Source organism: Oncorhynchus gorbuscha, unplaced genomic scaffold (assembly GCF_021184085.1).
Source record: "Oncorhynchus gorbuscha isolate QuinsamMale2020 ecotype Even-year unplaced genomic scaffold, OgorEven_v1.0 Un_scaffold_473, whole genome shotgun sequence".
Taxonomy (NCBI): Eukaryota; Metazoa; Chordata; class Actinopteri; order Salmoniformes; family Salmonidae; genus Oncorhynchus; species Oncorhynchus gorbuscha.
The window spans coordinates 696,694-715,228 of record NW_025745306.1 but is presented as its reverse complement, the minus strand read 5'-3'; the positions used below and the strand labels follow the sequence as shown (position 1 = coordinate 715,228).

Below are 18,535 nucleotides of genomic sequence, written 5' to 3'. Positions count from 1 at the left end.
ACTAAACACTAATGATGTGGACTAGAGGTTCATTATGGGGTTCTACTGCCAGGTCTACTACACTAAACACTAATGATGTGGACTAGAGGTTCATTATGGGGTTCTACTGCCAGTCTACTACACTAAACACTAATGATGAGGACTAGAGGTTCATTATGGGGTTCTACTGCCAGTCTACTACACTAATGATGTGGACTAGAGGTTCATTATGGGGTTCTACTGCCAGTCTACTACACTAATGATGTGGACTAGAGGTTCATTATGGGGTTCTACTACCAGTCTACTACACTAAACACTAATGATGTGGACTAGAGGTTCATTATGGGGTTCTACTACCAGTCTACGACACTAAACACTAATGATGTGGACTAGAGGTTCATTATGGGGTTCTACTGCCAGTCTACACTACACTAATGATGTGGACTAGAGGTTCATTATGGGGTTCTACTGCCAGTCTACTACACTAATGATGTGGACTAGAGGTTCATTATGGGGTTCTACTGCCAGTCTACTACACTAATGATGTGGACTAGAGGTTCATTATGGGGTTCTACTACTACCAGTGTGGACTAGAGGTTCATTAAACACTAATGATGTGGACTAGAGGTTCATTATGGGGTTCTACTGCCAGTCTACTACACTAAACACTAATGATGTGGACTAGAGGTTCATTATGGGGTTCTACTACCAGTCTACTACACTAAACACTAATGATGTGGACTAGAGGTTCATTATGGGGTTCTACTGCCAGTCTACTACACTAATGATGTGGACTAGAGGTTCATTATGGGGTTCTACTGCCAGTCTACTACACTAAACACTAATGACGTCAAATACTCACAGTGACATTTCATCTACAGACGGAAGTCAAATGGAAATAATTGAATTTAAATTTAAATGAAGCTATTAGTTTCTACATATCACATAACTATGGAGAAAAATCTAATCAAACACATTTAGTGGTGCTGAAACCACGAGAGACAGAGAGAGAGTCTGCCGCACCTTGCAGCCAATCAACACCTTCAGGTAAACCTTCTCCTTTCACAGCATCGCTGGCACTGAAACAGACACAAAAGAGAGCAGGTCAGTGAAAACCAAACGCTTCAACAACGATTAGAAAAGGTTTTGTCATATAACCCAAAAGGCCTGTTCTGGAGGTTGGACTAAAAAAACAGACCCGATGAAATCTAATGCGCTGTAACGGACCGTAGTGGTGCTGGTCTACAAACGTGAAATGTGCCAACAAGGATTCTGGGTGTTTTAGAACTCATCTATCTTTTAAATGTTTGATTTATTTCACCTTTATGTAACAATGTTGGCAAGTTGAGAACACCTTTATGTAACCATGTTGGCAAGTTGAGAACACCTTTATGTAACCATGTTGGCAAGTTGAGAACACCTTTATGTAACCATGTTGGCAAGTTGAGAACACCTTTATGTAACCATGTTGGCAAGTTGAGAACAAGTTCTCATTTACAATTGCGACCCGACCAAGATAAAGCAAAGCAGTTTGACACACAACAACAACACAGAGTTACACATGGAGTAAAACAAACATACAGTCAATAATACAGTATAAACAAGTCTATATACGATGTGAGCAAATGAGGTGAGAGAAGGGAGGTAAAGGCAAAAAACGCCATGGTGGCGAAGTAAATACAATATAGCAAGTAAAACACTGGAATGGTAGATTTGCAATGGAAGAATGTGCAAAGTAGATATTAAAAATAATGGGGTGCAAAGGAGCAAAATAAATAAATAAATAAAATAAATACAGTAGGGAAAGAGGTAGTTGTTTGGGCTAAATTATAGGTGGGCTATGTACAGGTGCAGTAATCTACCAGATGTGCCTGGGCTTGTCCTCGATGTTCTCCAGTAGATACAGTAGGGAAAGAGGTAGCTGTTTGGGCTAAATTATAGGTGGGCTATGTACAGGTGCAGTAATCTACCAGATGTGCCAGGGCTTGTCCTTGATGTTCTCCAGACAGAGGAGCTGGGAGACCTTGACAGAAGACAGGGCGTCTCTCACGTCCATCTTGTTGGCAAAGAACAGCAGGGGGATCCGCCGGTGCTTTACGTCTACAGAGACAAGGTTAGAATCAGGCGGTGCTTTACATCTACAGAGACAAGGTTAGAATCAGGCGGTGCTTTACATCTACAGAGACAAGGTTAGAATCAGGCGGTGCTTTACATCTACAGAGACAAGGTTAGAATCAGGCGGTGCTTTACATCTACAGAGACAAGGTTAGAATCAGGCGGTGCTTTACATCTACAGAGACAAGGTTAGAATCAGGCGGTGCTTTACATCTACAGAGACAAGGTTAGAATCAGGGGGTGCTTTACATCTACAGAGACAAGGTTAGAATCAGGTGGTGCTTTACATCTACAGAGACAAGGTTAGAATCAGGCGGTGCTTTACATCTACAGAGACAAGGTTAGAATCAGGCGGTGCTTTACATCTACAGAGACAAGGTTAGAATCAGGGGGTGCTTTACATCTACAGAGACAAGGTTAGAATCAGGCGGTGCTTTACGTCTACAGAGACAAGGTTAGAATCAGGGGGTGCTTTACATCTACAGAGACAAGGTTAGAATCAGGGGGTGCTTTACATCTACAGAGACAAGGTTAGAATCAGGGGGTGCTTTACATCTACAGAGACAAGGTTAGAATCAGACGGTGCTTTACATCTACAGAGACAAGGTTAGAATCAGGGGGTGCTTTACATCTACAGAGACAAGGTTAGAATCAGGGGGATCCCCCGGTGCTTTACATCTACAGAGACAAGGTTAGAATCAGGGGGTGCTTTACATCTACAGAGACAAGGTTAGAATCAGGGGGTGCTTTACGTCTACAGAGACAAGGTTAGAATCAGGCGGTGCTTTACGTCCACAGAGACAAGGTTAGAATCAGGGACACAAACATTCAGAAAGCTGTGTTACAGGGTGGAATTTAAAATGGAATCAATTCGGATTTTAGGGGGGGTCACTGACCTTCACACAATACCCCCTGATAACCCCCAATAGTAAATAATGATTTTTTAATGACCAACACATACAATTATTTGTAAGGTCTCTCAGGTACTGTACAGTCTGTGGTCAATAGCTGTGCCCTTGATAGGGACCATGTGATCTACAGATCAACACAACAAAAGACCAGGCGTTATCTGTGGAGGTAAAGGGACATTACGTTAAAAAGACCAGGCGTTATCTGTGGAGGTAAAGGGACATTACGTTAAAAAGACCAGGCGTTAACTGTGGAGGTAAAGGGACATTACGTTAAAAAGACCAGGCGTTTAACTGTGGAGATAAAGGGACATTACGTTAAAAAGACCAGGCGTTATCTGTGGAGATAAAGGGACATTACGTTAAAAAGACCAGGCGTTATCTGTGGAGGTAAAGGGACATTACGTTAAAAAGACCAGGCGTTTAACTGTGGAGGTAAAGGGACATTACGTTAAAAAGACTGCCTGCATATAATGATAATTAACCAGCATTTAAAAAAACAACAGTCTTGACAAGTCTCTCGGATCTGGTATCCAAGAATACTATTGGCTCGGTTCACGTTATCATGTGTTGGTTAGTCGTTATATTGATACCTGGGTGGTTCAGGAGTGTGTAATGAGGAAGATGATTCACCTGGGTGGTTCAGGAGGGTATAATGAGGAGGATGATTCACCTGGGTGGTTCAGGAGAGTATAATGAGGAAGATGATTCACCTGGGTGGTTGAGGAGGGTATAATGAGGAAGATGATTCACCTGGGTGGTTCAGGAGTGTATAATGAGGAACATGATTCACCTGGGTGGTTCAGGAGGGTGTAATGAGGAAGATGATTCACCTGGGTGGTTCAGGAGGGTGTAATGAGGAAGATGATTCACCTGGGTGGTTCAGGAGTGTATAATGAGGAAGATGATTCACCTGGGTGGTTCAGGAGGGTGTCCAGTTCCTCTTTAGCGACCACCATCCTCAACTTGTCTCCACTGTCCACCACAAAGATGATGGCTTGACCCTCCCTGGTGGGTGAGAGGGGGCAAGGGTCAACATGATTCACTGTCAGTACTACCTACCTACCATGTGTGTGTGTGTATCACTGTGTGTGTGTGTGTGTTTATCACTGTGTGTGTGTGTGTGTGTGTGTGTGTGTGTGTGTGTGTGTGTGTGTGTGTGTGTGTGTGTGTGTGTGTGTGTGTGTGTGTGTGTGTGTGTGTGTGTGTGTGTGTGTGTGTGTGTGTGTGTGTGTGTGTGTGTGTGTGTGTGTGTGTGTGTGTGTGTGTGTGTGTGTGTCTGAACAGACCCACTTGTAGTAATGTTCCCAGAGGTTTCTGTATCGCCCTTGGCCAGACATGTCGAACACTGTGAAGGAGAGACTGGAGAGAAGAAGAGGTTTTAGAAGACTGGAGAGAAGAAGAGGATTTAGAAGACTGGAGAGAAGAAGAGGATTTAGAGACTGGAGAGAGAGGAGGATTTAGAAGACTGGAGAGAAGCGGAGGATTTAGAGACTGGAGAGAGAGGAGGATTTGGAAGACTGGAGAGAAGAGGAGGATTTAGAAGACTGGAGAGAAGAGGAGGATTTAGAAGGCTGGAGAGAAGAGGAGGATTTAGAAGACTGGAGAGAAGAGGAGGATTTAGAAGACTGGAGAGAAGAGGAGGATTTAGATGATTGGAGAGAAGAGGAGAATATAGAAGACTGGAGAGAAGAGGAGTGTTTTAGACTGGAGAGAAGAGGAGGATTTAGAAGGCTGGAGAGAAGAAGAGGATTTAGAGACTGGAGAGAGAGGAAGATTTAGAAGACTGGAGAGAAGAAGAGGATTTAGAGACTGGAGAGAAGAAGAGGATTTAGAAGACTGGAGAGAAGAGGAGGATTTAGAGACTGTAGAGAGTGGAGGATTCAGAAGACTGGAGAGAAGAGGAGGATTTAGAAGACTGGAGAGAAGAGGAGGATTTAGAAGACTGGAGAGAAGAGGAGGATATAGAAGACTGGAGAGAAGAGGAGTGTTTTAGACTGGAGAGAAGAGGAGGATTTAGAAGACTGGAGAGAAGAGGAGGATTTAGAAGACTGGAGAGAAGAAGAGGATTTAGAAGACTGGAGAGAAAAGTAGTGCACTATGTTGGAAATGGGATGCCATTTGGGACTCATTCAAGGACATCGTAGTGGTAACGTTCAGACAACGTTCCCCAACAACCTTCAAGGTATAGTTCAGAACATCTGACCATCGTACAGTCATCCATTATTGTCTTATTGATTACCTTGATGTCTTGAACTTCTCGATGCTGAAGCCAATGGTCGGGACGATGTCTTGTGTCTGGGCCTGCATGACACAGGAATATATTAGATTGGTGTCACTACTCTGGACGGTTCTGACTTAGAATATGTGGACAACTACAGAAATCTTGGTGTCTGGCTAGTCAGTAAACTCTCCTTCAGACTCATATTAAACATCTCCAATCCAAAATTAAATCTAGAATTGGCTTCCTATTTCGCAAACAAAGCATCCTTCACTCATGCTGCCAAACATACCCTCGTAAAACTGACCATCCTACCAATCCTTAACTTCGGCGATGTCATTTACAAAATAGCTTCCAATATTCTACTCAGCAAATTGGATGCAGTCTATCACAGTGCCATCCGTTTTGTCACCAAAGCTCCATATACTACCCACCATTGCAACCTGTACACTCTCATTGGCTGGCCCTCGCTGCATATTCGTCGCCAAACCCACTGGCTCCAGGTCATCTACAAGTCTCTGCTAGGTAAAGCTCTGCCTTATCTCAGCTCACTGGTCACCATAGCAACACCCACCCGTAGCACGTGCTCCCAGCAGGTATATCTCACTGGCCGCCCCCAAAGCCAATTCCTCCTTTGGTCACCTTTCCTTCCAGTTCTCTGCTGCCAAAGACTGGAACGAATTGCAAAAATCACTGAAGTTGGAGTCTTATATCTCCCTCTCTAACTTTAAGCACCAGCTGTCAGAGCAGCTTACAGATCACTGTACCTGTACATAGTCCATCTGTAAATACCTCATCCAACTACCTCATCCCCATATTGTATTTTTTTCTTCTCCTTTGCACCCCAGTGTCTCTACTTGCACATTCATCTTCTGCACATTTACCATTCAGTCCAGTGTTTAATTGCTAAATTGTAATTACTTCACCACTATTTATTGCCTTACCTCCCTAATCTTACTACATTTGCACACACTGTATATAGACTTTTTTCCTACTGTATTATTGACTGTATGTTTGTTTTACTCCATGTGTAACTCTGTGTTGTTCATGTCGCACTGCTTTGCTTTATCTTGGTCTGGGTCGCAGTTGTAAATGAGAACTTGTTCTCAACTGGCCGACCTGGATAAATAAAAATCTATATTAATAAATAAATAAAAAGTAGTGGTTAGTTACACAGGAATAGATTAGTAGTGGTTAATTATACAGGAATAGATTAGTAGTGGCTGCCTTCGATACTGTGAACCATCAGATCCTCCTCTCCACCCTCTCCGAGTTGGGCATCTCCGGCGCGGCCCACGCTTGGATTGCGTCCTACCTGACAGGTCGCTCCTACCAGGTGGCGTGGCGAGAATCTGTCTCCTCACCACGCGCTCTCACCACTGGTGTCCCCAGGGCTCTGTTCTAGGCCCTCTCCTATTCTCGCTATACACCAAGTCACTTGGCTCTGTCATAACCTCACATGGTCTCTCCTATCATTGCTATGCTGACGACACACAATTAATCTTCTCCTTTCCCCCTTCTTATGACCAGGTGGCGAATCGCATCTCTGCATGTCTGGCAGACATATCAGTGTGGATGACGGATCACCACCTCAAGCTGAACCTCGGCAAGACAGAGCTGCTCTTCCTCCCGGGAAGGACTGCCCGTTCCATGATCTCGCCATCACGGTTGACAACTCCATTGTGTCCTCCTCCCAGAGCGCTAAGAACCTTGGCGTGATCCTGGACAACACCCTGTCGTTCTCAACTAACATCAAGGCGGTGGCCCGTTCCTGTAGGTTCATGCTCTACAACATCCGCAGAGTACGACCCTGCCTCACACAGGAAGCGGCGCAGGTCCTAATCCAGGCACTTGTCATCTCCCGTCTGGATTACTGCAACTCGCTGTTGGCTGGGCTCCCTGCCTGTGCCATTAAACCCCTACAACTCATCCAGAACCCCGCAGCCCGTCTGGTGTTCAACCTTCCCAAGTTCTCTCACGTCACCCCGCTCCTCCGCTCTCTCCACTGGCTTCCAGTTGAAGCTCGCATCCGCTACAAGACCATGGTGCTTGCCTACGGAGCTGTGAGGGGAACGGCACCTCAGTACCTCCAGGCTCTGATCAGGCCCTACACCCAAACAAGGGCACTGCGTTCATCCACCTCTGGCCTGCTCGCCTCCCTACCACTGAGGAAGTACAGTTCCCGCTCAGCCCAGTCAAAACTGTTCGCTGCTCTGGCCCCCCAATGGTGGAACAAACTCCCTCACGACGCCAGGACAGCGGAGTCAATCACCACCTTCCGGAGACACCTGAAACCCCACCTCTTTAAGGAATACCTAGGATAGGATAAGTAATCCCTCTCACCCCCCCCTTTAAGATTTAGATGCACTATTGTAAAGTGACTGTTCCACTGGATGTCATAAGGTGAATGCACCAATTTGTATGTCGCTCTGGATAAGAGCGTCTGCTAAATGACTTAAATGTAATGTAAATGTAGTTACACAGGAATAGATTATGAGTGGTTAGTTACACAGGCATAGATTAGTAGTGGTTAGTTACACAGGAATACATTAGTAGTGGTTAATTACACAGGAATAGATTAGGAGTGGTTAATTACACAGGAATAGATTAGGAGTGGTTAATTACACAGGAATAGATTAGGAGTGGTTAATTACACAGGAATAGATTAGTAGTGCATGCTGCTCTCTCTCTCTGCATCAACCACTTCCTGTCCACTCCAAACATCTTGGAGGTCATCTATCCCTGATATCCCTCATCCCTGGTCTTCTTCTCTCTCTCCATCAACCACTTCCTGTCCACTCCAAACGTCTTGGAGGTATTCTATCCCTGATATCCCTCATCCCTGGTCTTCTTCTTCTTCTCTCTCTGCATCAACCACTTCCTGTCCACTCCAAACGTCTTAGAGGTCATCTATCCCTGATATCGCTCATCCCTGGTCTTCTTCTTCTTCTCTCTCTGCATCAACCACTTCCTGTCCACTCCAAACGTCTTGGAGGTCATCTATCCCTGATATCCCTCATCCCTGGTCTTCTTCTTCTTCTCTCTCTGCATCAACCACTTCCTGTCCACTCCAAACGTCTTGGAGGTCATCTATCCTTGATATCCCTCATCCCTGGTCTTCTTCTTCTTCTCTCTCTGCACCAACCACTTCCTGTCCACTCCAAACGTCTTGGAGGTCTTCTATCCCTGATATCCCTCATCCCTGGTCTTCTTCTTCTCTCTCTGCACCAACCACTTCCTGTCCACTCCAAATGTCTTGGAGGTCTTCTATCCCTGATATCCCTCATCCCTGGTCTTCTTCTTCTTCTCTCTCTGCATCAACCACTTCCTGTCCACTCCAAACGTCTTGGAGGTCATCTATCCTTGATATCCCTCATCCCTGGTCTTCTTCTTCTTCTCTCTCTGCACCAACCACTTCCTGTCCACTCCAAACGTCTTGGAGGTCTTCTATCCCTGATATCCCTCATCCCTGGTCTTCTTCTTCTCTCTCTGCATCAACCACTTCCTGTCCACTCCAAATGTCTTGGAGGTCTTCTATCCCTGATATCCCTCATCCCTGGTCTTCTTCTTCTTCTCTCTCTGCATCAACCACTTCCTGTCCACTCCAAACGTCTTGGAGGTCATCTATCCTTGATATCCTTCATCCCTGGTCTTCTTCTTCTTCTCTCTCTGCACCAACCACTTCCTGTCCACTCCAAACGTCTTGGAGGTATTCTATCCCTGATATCCCTCATCCCTGGTCTTATTCTTCTTCTCTCTCTGCATCAACCACTTCCTGTCCACTCCAAACGTCTTGGAGGTCTTCTATCCCTGATATCCCTCATCCCTGGTCTTATTCTTCTTCTCTCTCTGCATCAACCACTTCCTGTCCACTCCAAACGTCTTGGAGGTATTCTATCCCTGATATCCCTCATCCCTGGTCTTATTCTTCTTCTCTCTCTGCATCAACCACTTCCTGTCCACTCCAAACGTCTTGGGGACAGTCCAGAGGTTTCTAGTTGTTCCTGATGGTTTCTGACCTTGGTAAAGGCACCATGGCTAGATTCACAACTGTAGTTTTTAAATCTGAACCAAAAAAATGATGTGTAACAATGGAAGATTAATTTAACAGTAAAATAAGATCTCATCTTCTCTCCCTCCATCTCCTCTTCTCTCTCCCTCCATCTCATCTTCTCTCTCTCCATCTCCTACCCTCTCTCTCCAGCTCCTCCTCTCTCTCTCCATCTTCTCTCTCCCTCCATCTCCTCTTCTCTCTCCCTCCATCTCATCTTCTCTCCCTCCATCTCCTCCTCTCTCTCTCAATCTCCATCTCCTCTTCACTCCCTCCATCTCCATCTCCTCCTCCCTCCATCTCCTCCTCTCTCTCCATCTCCTCTTCTCTCCCTCCATCTCCTCCTCTCTCTCTCAATCTCCATCTCCTCTTCACTCCCTCCATCTCCATCTCCTCCTCCCTCCATCTCCTCCTCTCTCCCTCCATCTCCTCCTCTCTCCCTCCATCTCCTCCTCTCTCTCTCCATCTTCTCTTCTCTACCTCTCTCCATCTCCTCCTCCTCTCTACCTCTCTCCCTGCGGTGTCTCCTTGTTCCTCTCTCCACCATCCCTCTTCAGGAGATGGAATCCTTATCCTCTGAAAACCAATCCTAAAGTGTCTTCATTTTTTACACTTGTATATACAGTGGGGAGAACAAGTATTTGATACACTGCCGATTTTGCAGGTTTTCCTACTTACAAAGCATGTAAAGGTCTGTAACTTGTATCATAGGTACACTTCAACTGTGAGAGACGGAATCTAAAACTAAAATCCAGAAAATCACATTGTCTGATTTTTAAGTAATTAATTAGCATTTTATTCCATGACATAAGTATTTGATACATCAGAAAAGCAGAATTTAATATTTGGTACAGAAACGTTTGTTTGCAATTACAGAGATCATACGTTTCCTGTAGTTCTTGACCAGGTTTGCACACACTGCAGCAGGGATTTTAGCCCACTCCTCCATACAGACCTATGATAAAAATTACAGACCTCTACATGCTTTGTAAGTAGGAAAACCTGCAAAATCGGCAGTGTATCAAATACTTGTTCTCCCCCACTGTATGTGGGTTTAACAAGCTATGTCTTTATAAGGTCATACTGTATCACAGCAAACCACTAACTCATTCTCATCCTAGATCATTAAGTACAGTGCCTTGCGAAAGTATTCGGCCCCCTTGAACTTTGCGACCTTTTGCCACATTTCAGGCTTCAAACATAAATATATAAAATTGTATTTTTTTGTGAAGAATCAACAACAAGTGGGACACAATCATGAAGTGGAACGACATTTATTGGATATTTCAAACTTATTTAACATATCCAAAACTGAAAAATTGGGCGTGCAAAATTATTCAGCCCCTTTACTTTCAGTGCAGCAGGAAGTAGGAAGGCGTAATTGATCCAGGCTACCAGCGGAACATTCACTTCCTTCCTCTTCAGCCCCAACCAGCCACGGTTTTCAAACAGACCCATTACATTGGATGGTTTGAGTTGGTTGATGATAGTGGTCTTGCCGCTGTTGTCCAATCCCAGACAGAACATTCACTTCCTTCCTCTTCAGCCCCAACCAGCCAGCGAGTTTATCAAACAGACCCATTGTTGTTCTGTCTTATTCCCGGGGGAGGGGGGGTCTCTGTTGAATAAAAAAAAATATATTATAGTAGCTAAGACCATCACAAAGAAAGAAACGTGTGACAACAGAATGTTCACTGCAAACCTGGGGTGTAGGGCCTAGTCATTAGTCTACAACCTGGGGTGTAGGGCCTAATCATTAGTCTACAACCTGGGGTGTAGGGCCTAGTCATTAGTCTACAACCTGGGGTGTAGGGCCTAGTCATTAGTCTACAACCTGGGGTGTAGGGCCTAGTCATTAGTCTACAACCTGGGGTGTAGGGCCTAGTCATTAGTCTACAACCTGGGGTGTAGGGCCTAATCATTAGTCTACAACCTGGGGTGTAGGGCCTAGTCATTAGTCTACAACCTGGGGTGTAGGGCCTAATCATTAGTCTAAACAACCTGGGGTGTAAGGGCCTAATCATTAGTCTACAACCTGGGGTGTAGGGCCTAGTCATTAGTCTACAACCTGGGGTGTAGGGCCTAATCATTAGTCTACAACCTGGGGTGTAGGGCCTAGTCATTAGTCTACAACCTGGGGTGTAGGGCCTAATCATTAGTCTACAACCTGGGGTGTAGGGCCTAGTCATTAGTCTACAACCTGGGGTGTAGGGCCTAATCATTAGTCTACAACCTGGGGTGTAGGGCCTAGTCATTAGTCTACAACCTGGGGTGTAGGGCCTAATCATTAGTCTAAACAACCTGGGGTGTAGGGCCTAATCATTAGTCTACAACCTGGGGTGTAGGGCCTAGTCATTAGTCTACAACCCGGAGTGTAGGGCCTAGTCATTAGTCTACAACCTGGGGTGTTTCTATTGGACCAATTGAGGTAGGACTCCGCCATTGTTCGTTCTAATATTTCCATATTTCATAATTCCCTTCTTTTTTACGTTTTAGATGAGTGTGTATTGTTAGATCCTACTGCACTGCTGGAGCTAGGAACAAAACCATTTCACTACACTGGCAATAAGATCTGTTAAATATGGACCAATAACATCTGATAAATATGGACCAATAACATCTGATAAATATGTATATGGACCAATAACATCTGATAAATATGGACCAATAACATCTGTTAAATATGAACCAATAACATCTGTTAAATATGAACCAATAACATCTGATAAATATGTCTATGGACCAATAACATCTGATAAATATGGACCAATAACATCTGTTAAATATGTCTATGGACCAATAACATCTGTTAAATATGGACCAATAACATCTGATAAATATGGACCAATAACATCTGTTAAATATGTCTATGGACCAATAACATCTGTTAAATATGTCTATGGACCAATAACATCTGTTAAATATGGACCAATAACATCTGTTAAATATGTCTATGGACCAATAACATCTGTTAAATATGTCTATGGACCAATAACATCTGTTAAATATGTCTATGGACCAATAACATCTGTTAAATATGTCTATGGACCAATAACATCTGTTAAATATGTCTATGGACCAATAACATCTGATAAATATGGACCAATAACATCTGATAAATATGTCTATGGACCAATAACATCTGTTAAATATGTCTATGGACCAATAACATCTGTTAAATATGTCTATGGACCAATAACATCTGATAAATATGGACCAATAACATCTGATAAATATGTCTATGGACCAATAACATCTGTTAAATATGTATATGCGACCAATAAAATGTGATTTGATTTTTAGCTTCCATTTTAAGAAACGTTTTGCAACAGATTCAACATAATGAATACGCCCCCAGGTATGTATCCACAGACATCCACATAGCCTGGTGAGAGATGCTTAGCTCTGTCTGCTTGGCTGGAAGAGGGAAGGGGTGAGAGATGCTGAGCTCTGTCTGCTTGGCTGGAAGAGGGAAGGGGTGAGAGATGCTTAGCTCTGTCTGCTTGGCTGGAAGAGGGAAGGGGTGAGAGATGCTGAGCTCTGTCTGCTTAGCTGGAAGAGGGAAGGGGTGAGAGATGCTTAGCTCTGTCTGCTTGGCTGGAAGAGGGAAGGGGTGAGAGATGCTTAGCTCTGTCTGCTTGGCTGGAAGAGGGAAGGGGTGAGAGATGCTGAGCTCTGTCTGCTTGGCTGGAAGAGGGAAGGGGTGAGAGATGCTTATCTCTGTCTGCTTGGCTGGAAGAGGGAAGGGGTGAGAGATGCTTATCTCTGTCTGCTTGGCTGGAAGAGCGAAGGGGTGAGAGATGCTTAGCTCTGTCTACTTGGCTGGAAGAGGGAAGGGGTGAGAGATGCTTAGCTCTGTCTGCTTGGCTGGAAGAGGGAAGGGGTGAGAGATGCTTAGCTCTGTCTGCTTGGCTGGAAGAGGGAAGGGGTGAGAGATGCTTAGCTCTGTCTGCTTGGCTGGAAGAGGGAAGGGGTGAGAGATGCTTAGCTCTGCCTGCTTGGCTGGAAGAGGGAAGGGGTGAGAGATGCTTAGCTCTGTCTGCTTGGCTGGAAGAGGGAAGGGGTGAGAGATGCTTAGCTCTGTCTGCTTGGCTGGAAGAGGGAAGGGGTGAGAGATGCTGAGCTCTGTCTGCTTGGCTGGAAGAGGGAAGAGAGATGACGCGAAGGCATAAGAACGGCGCTTGGCTGGAAGACAGAAGTGAGATGACGCGAAGGCATAAGAACGGAGCTTGGCTGGAAGACAGAAGAAGTGAGATGACGCGAAGGCATAAGAACGGCATTTGGCTGGAAGAGGGCAGAAGTGAGATGACGCGAAGGCATAAGAACGGCGCTTGGCTGGAAGACAGAAGTGAGATGACGTGAAGGCATAAGAACGGAGCTTGGCTGGAAGACAGAAGTGAGATGACACGAAGGCATAAGAACGGAGCTTGGCTGGAAGAGGGAAGAAGTGAGATGACGCGAAGGCATAAGAACGGAGCTTGGCTGGAAGAGAAGGGAAGAAGTGAGATGAAGAAGTGAAGGCATAAGGCGGAGCTTGGCTGGAAGAGGGAAGAAGTGAGATGACGAAGGCATAAGAACGGAGCTTGGCTGGAAGAGGGAAGAAGTGAGATGACGCGAAGGCATAAGAACGGAGCTTGGCTGGAAGAGGGAAGAAGTGAGATGACGCGAAGGCATAAGAACGGAGCTTGGCTGGAAGACAGAAGTGAGATGACGCGAAGGCATAAGAACGGAGCTTGGCTGGAAGACAGAAGTGAGATGACGGCGCTGAGTTCAAGTCCTTCGTCTCCTGAACACGAACCAAGTTAACATACTTCTTCATGTCTGTTCTCTTAAGAACCGTGAGGATCTGGAAACGGAGCTGGTGGGCAGTGGGGGGAGCGCTCTGAAGTTGAGTCAGACCACGATGAAGTGGGCCTACCTGCGGCAACAGGTGTGGTAGAGACATACAACGTTTTCCCTGAGAATCCTACCAGGGATGATTGTGGAGGGAGACTGGAAATGTTTTCATTTTTTTGTGCATCCTCCGACCAGAGGAAGAGGGACGCTTCATGGTCACGCGCCTCGGAGCTCAACCTGTGTCGTGCTTTGCTCTCCGAAGCAGGGCGCCTCTCAAAGGATCAGTGGGGTGGCGTAGGGGCGGATCAAACGATACATCATATTCCTGGTGTTTTTGACGCCTGCCGTTTGGTCAGACGTAGACCCGGGGGCGAGACTGAAGATACCCTGTCCGTCTTGTTGAGTTTCTACCTGAAAAGGTCATGTTAGGTTATATTTGCTAATCTGTGAGGGCCTATGTCCCGAACCCGTTACGGTGCTTTAGGTGCCAAGGATTCTGCCATATTGCAGCAGTGTGTAGAAGGGAGATCTCCACGATGTAAGAAAAGTGCAGGAGGGCATAGTCAGAAGGAGAGTGTAAAGTAGAGACAGAGAAAAGCACTGTGGGAGTATCCATGCAGCTGGGGCTCTATTAACAGTGGTAGTATCCATGCAGCTGGGGCTCTATTAACAGTGGTAGTATCCATGCAGCTGGGGCTCTATTAACTGTGGTAGTATCCATGCAGCTGGGGCTCTATTAACAGTGGTAGTATCCATGCAGCTGGGGCTCTATTAACAGTGGGAGTATCCATGCAGCTGGGGCTCTATTAACTGTGGGAGTATCCATGCAGCTGGGGCTCTATTAACAGTGGGAGTATCCATGCAGCTGGGGCTCTATTAACTGTGGGAGCATCCATGCAGCTGGGGCTCTATTAACTGTGGGAGCATCCATGCAGCTGGGGCTCTATTAACTGTGGGAGCATCCATGCAGCTGGGGCTCTATTAACAGTGGGAGTATCCATGCAGCTGGGGCTCTATTAACAGTGGGAGCATCCATGCAACTGGGGCTTTATTAACTGTGGGAGCATCCATGCAGCTGGGGCTCTATTAACTGTGGGAGAGAGGTTCAGTGGGGAAGAAAGCTTGAGTGATTCGACTGGGAGCCCCTCCAGTGAGGAGGTCTGAAGACAGAGAGAGATCCAGGTAGGTTGAATATCTTGCGTTTTATTACCATGGTGATCCACTGCACTGCATCCAGTGAGGAGGTCTGAACAGAGAGAGAGATCCAGGTAGGTTGAATATCTTGGGTTTTATTACCATGGTGATCCACTGCACTGCATCCAGTGAGGAGGTCTGAACAGAGAGAGAGATCCAGGTAGGTTGAATATCTTGGGTTTTATTACCATGGTGATCCACTGCACTGACGGACAGGAAATCACAGAAGAAAAATGAGGTCGTTGCAGCAGCAGAGAAATATTAGTGCTGAAGATCTACAGGAAGTTGAGAGAAGGAGGCCCATCCTCCCAGGCCAACAGCCTGACGTAGGATCATTTAGAGTCAAAGTAGTGGTGTATAGGTGTAGGGCAGTGCAGGCTGCTGAGGGGAGAACGGTTCATAATAATGGCTGGAATGGAGTGATGGAATGGTATCAGAAACATGGTTTTCATGGGTTTGATATCATTCACTCCATTCCATCTGTTACACTCCATTCCATCTATTACACTCCATTCCATCTATTACACTCCATTCCATCTATTATACTCCATTCCATCTATTATACTCCATTCCATCTATTACACTCCATTCCATCTATTACACTCCATTCCATCTATTACACTCCATTCCATCTATTACACTCCATTCCATCTATTACACTCCATTCCATCTATTACACTCCATTCCATCTATTACACTCCATTCCATCTATTACACTCCATTCCATCTGTTATACTCCATTCCATCTGTTATACTCCATTCCATCTATTACACTCCATTCCATCTATTACACTCCATTCCATCTATTACACTCCATTCCATCTACTATACTCAATTCCATCTGTTATACTCCATTCCATCTATTACACTCCATTCCATCTATTATACTCCATTCCATCTATTACACTCCATTCCATCTATTATACTCCATTCCATCTATTATACTCCATTCCATCTATTATACTCCATTCCATCTATTATACTCCATTCCATCTATTATACTCCATTCCATCTATTACACTCCATTCCATCTATTACACTCCATTCCATCTATTATACTCCATTCCATCTATTACACTCCATTCCATCTATTATACTCCATTCCATCTATTATACTCCATTCCATCTATTACACTCCATTCCATCTATTATACTCCATTCCATCTATTATACTCCATTCCATCTATTATACTCCATTCCATCTATTATACTCCATTCCATCTATTATACTCCATTCCATCTATTACACTCCATTCCATCTATTACACTCCATTCCATCTATTATACTCCATTCCATCTATTACACTCCATTCCATCTATTATACTCTATTGCAGCCATTGATTATGAGCAGTTCTCCCCTCTGACCTGCAAAAGGCAACAATCCGGAACACAGCGTCTACTCTGCCGGAAACACACGAAGAAGAAGAAGAGGGTTTAGCCGCTAGCTAGCTAACTGGCTAACTTAGCATTTACAATAGCTACAACAAGCGCCACACGTCGCAATATGTTTTCTTCTTCTAGATCATCACATTTAGGCTAGTTGAGGGTCTCGTTTTAATATTCGTAGCTAACAACGAAAGAGAATAGAGTTGATACCCCCCTTTTTTTCCTGATGTAGCTTGCTAGCTAGTTAGCGTAACATTAGCAAACTAACCTTAGCTAGCCAGTTAGCAGCGTGACTAGCAAGCTATTTTAGTTAAACCTTCATCATTGGACCTAGTTTACCAAAACGTAGCTTGACGTAGCTTTGAGTTGACTAAAGTGGGTTTAATGGGATGTACTGAATGTGCTTATAATCTCATTGAAAAGAAACGATAGCTAAGCTAGCAAACGTTAGCTATCTACTTCCGGCAGCATTATGTGCAATGTATCTTCTCTTTACCTGTAATGAGGTCTTTATTCTGACTCTTTTTCTTTCTCTCTTCTTCTTCAAATATCAAACGTTTTTCGAAACTCAGTCAACCCGATGCCATGTTGATGTTTTCAGTCATTTCTGTTGTGACAACATGCCAGTGTGTGTGTTGTTTTGGTCCCTCAGAAAGCACTGGGAGTTTACACGGCGTTGTCAGGACGACGGAGACTCGAGTGCGCCACCCACTGGACAAACGTGGGTATTACAACATAATGATAATAGACCACTTTCTTTTTGTATCTGACTCAAGTGCTCCACCCACTGGACAAACATGAGTATGACAACATAATGATAATAGACCACTTTCTTTTTGTATCTGACTCGAGTGCGCCACCCACCGGACAAACATGAGTATTACAACATAATGATAATAGATCACTTTTTTTTTTTAAACCATAAAATGACTAAATCACACCAATAGGAAGAATATTTTAATAGTGGAGTCAAAATGATGGCAATACTATATAACAACATCCCCCTCAGCAGAGCCTACATATTATTTTACAAACACCCAGCCTACAAGGCTTTTATTAATCACCAGTTGGGGTGGATAATGTCCCTTAATAAATTATACAAAAATAAATTTGGAACATTGGAAGGAGGGGGGAAAATGCATTCATAATATGTATATGTATGCTACTACAGATCCCAGAGTGCATTGCTGGGATGGAAGTGGTGTCGCCCCCCCTAAAACGTCCTGAGCACCTGTTGCACAGATCCACCCCATGAGAGCTCTCAATGTCTAGATAATATGTGGGGATCTCTCCAGTAACAGGGATAAATTAGGATGCTGATTGGTGTGTGTGTGTGTGTGTGCTTGCGTGAGAAGGGGGGGGAGAAAGCATTCTTATCATTCACCCTACTATAGTGTATCCCAGAGCGCTAAGAACCTTGGCGTGATCCTGGACAACACCCTGTCGTTCTCAACTAACATCAAGGCGGTGGCCCGTTCCTGTAGGTTCATGCTCTACAACATCCGCAGAGTACGACCCTGTCTCACACAGGAAGCGGCGCAGGTCCTAATCCAGGCACTTGTCATCTCCCGTCTGGATTACTGCAACTCGCTGTTGGCTGGGCTCCCTGCCTGTGCCATTAAACCCCTACAACTCATCCAGAACGCCGCAGCCCGTCTGGTGTTCATCCTTCCCAAGTTCTCTCACGTCACCCCGCTCCCCCGCTCTCTCCACTGGCTTCCAGTTGAAGCTCGCATCCGCTACAAGACCATGGTGCTTGCCTACGGAGCTGTGAGGGGAACGGCACCTCAGTACCTCCAGGCTCTGATCAGGGCCTACACCCAAACAAGGGCACTGCGTTCATC

The 18,535-nt window shown here is 45.0% G+C and overlaps 1 protein-coding gene across 1 annotated transcript; it reads right to left on the bottom strand.

Moving 5' to 3' along the window:
• Positions 1 to 946: 946 nt before the first annotated feature.
• On the bottom strand, positions 947 to 17,352 carry LOC124018322 (ADP-ribosylation factor-like protein 6). The gene is given in 8 exon segments (XM_046333596.1): positions 947 to 1,058; positions 1,950 to 2,079; positions 3,916 to 4,010; positions 4,296 to 4,364; positions 5,245 to 5,306; positions 10,736 to 10,796; positions 10,798 to 10,892; positions 17,188 to 17,352. Coding segments are annotated over 7 exon segments (588 nt in total). The 5' UTR covers positions 10,857 to 10,892; positions 17,188 to 17,352.
• Between the last annotated feature and the right edge of the window lie 1,183 nt (positions 17,353 to 18,535).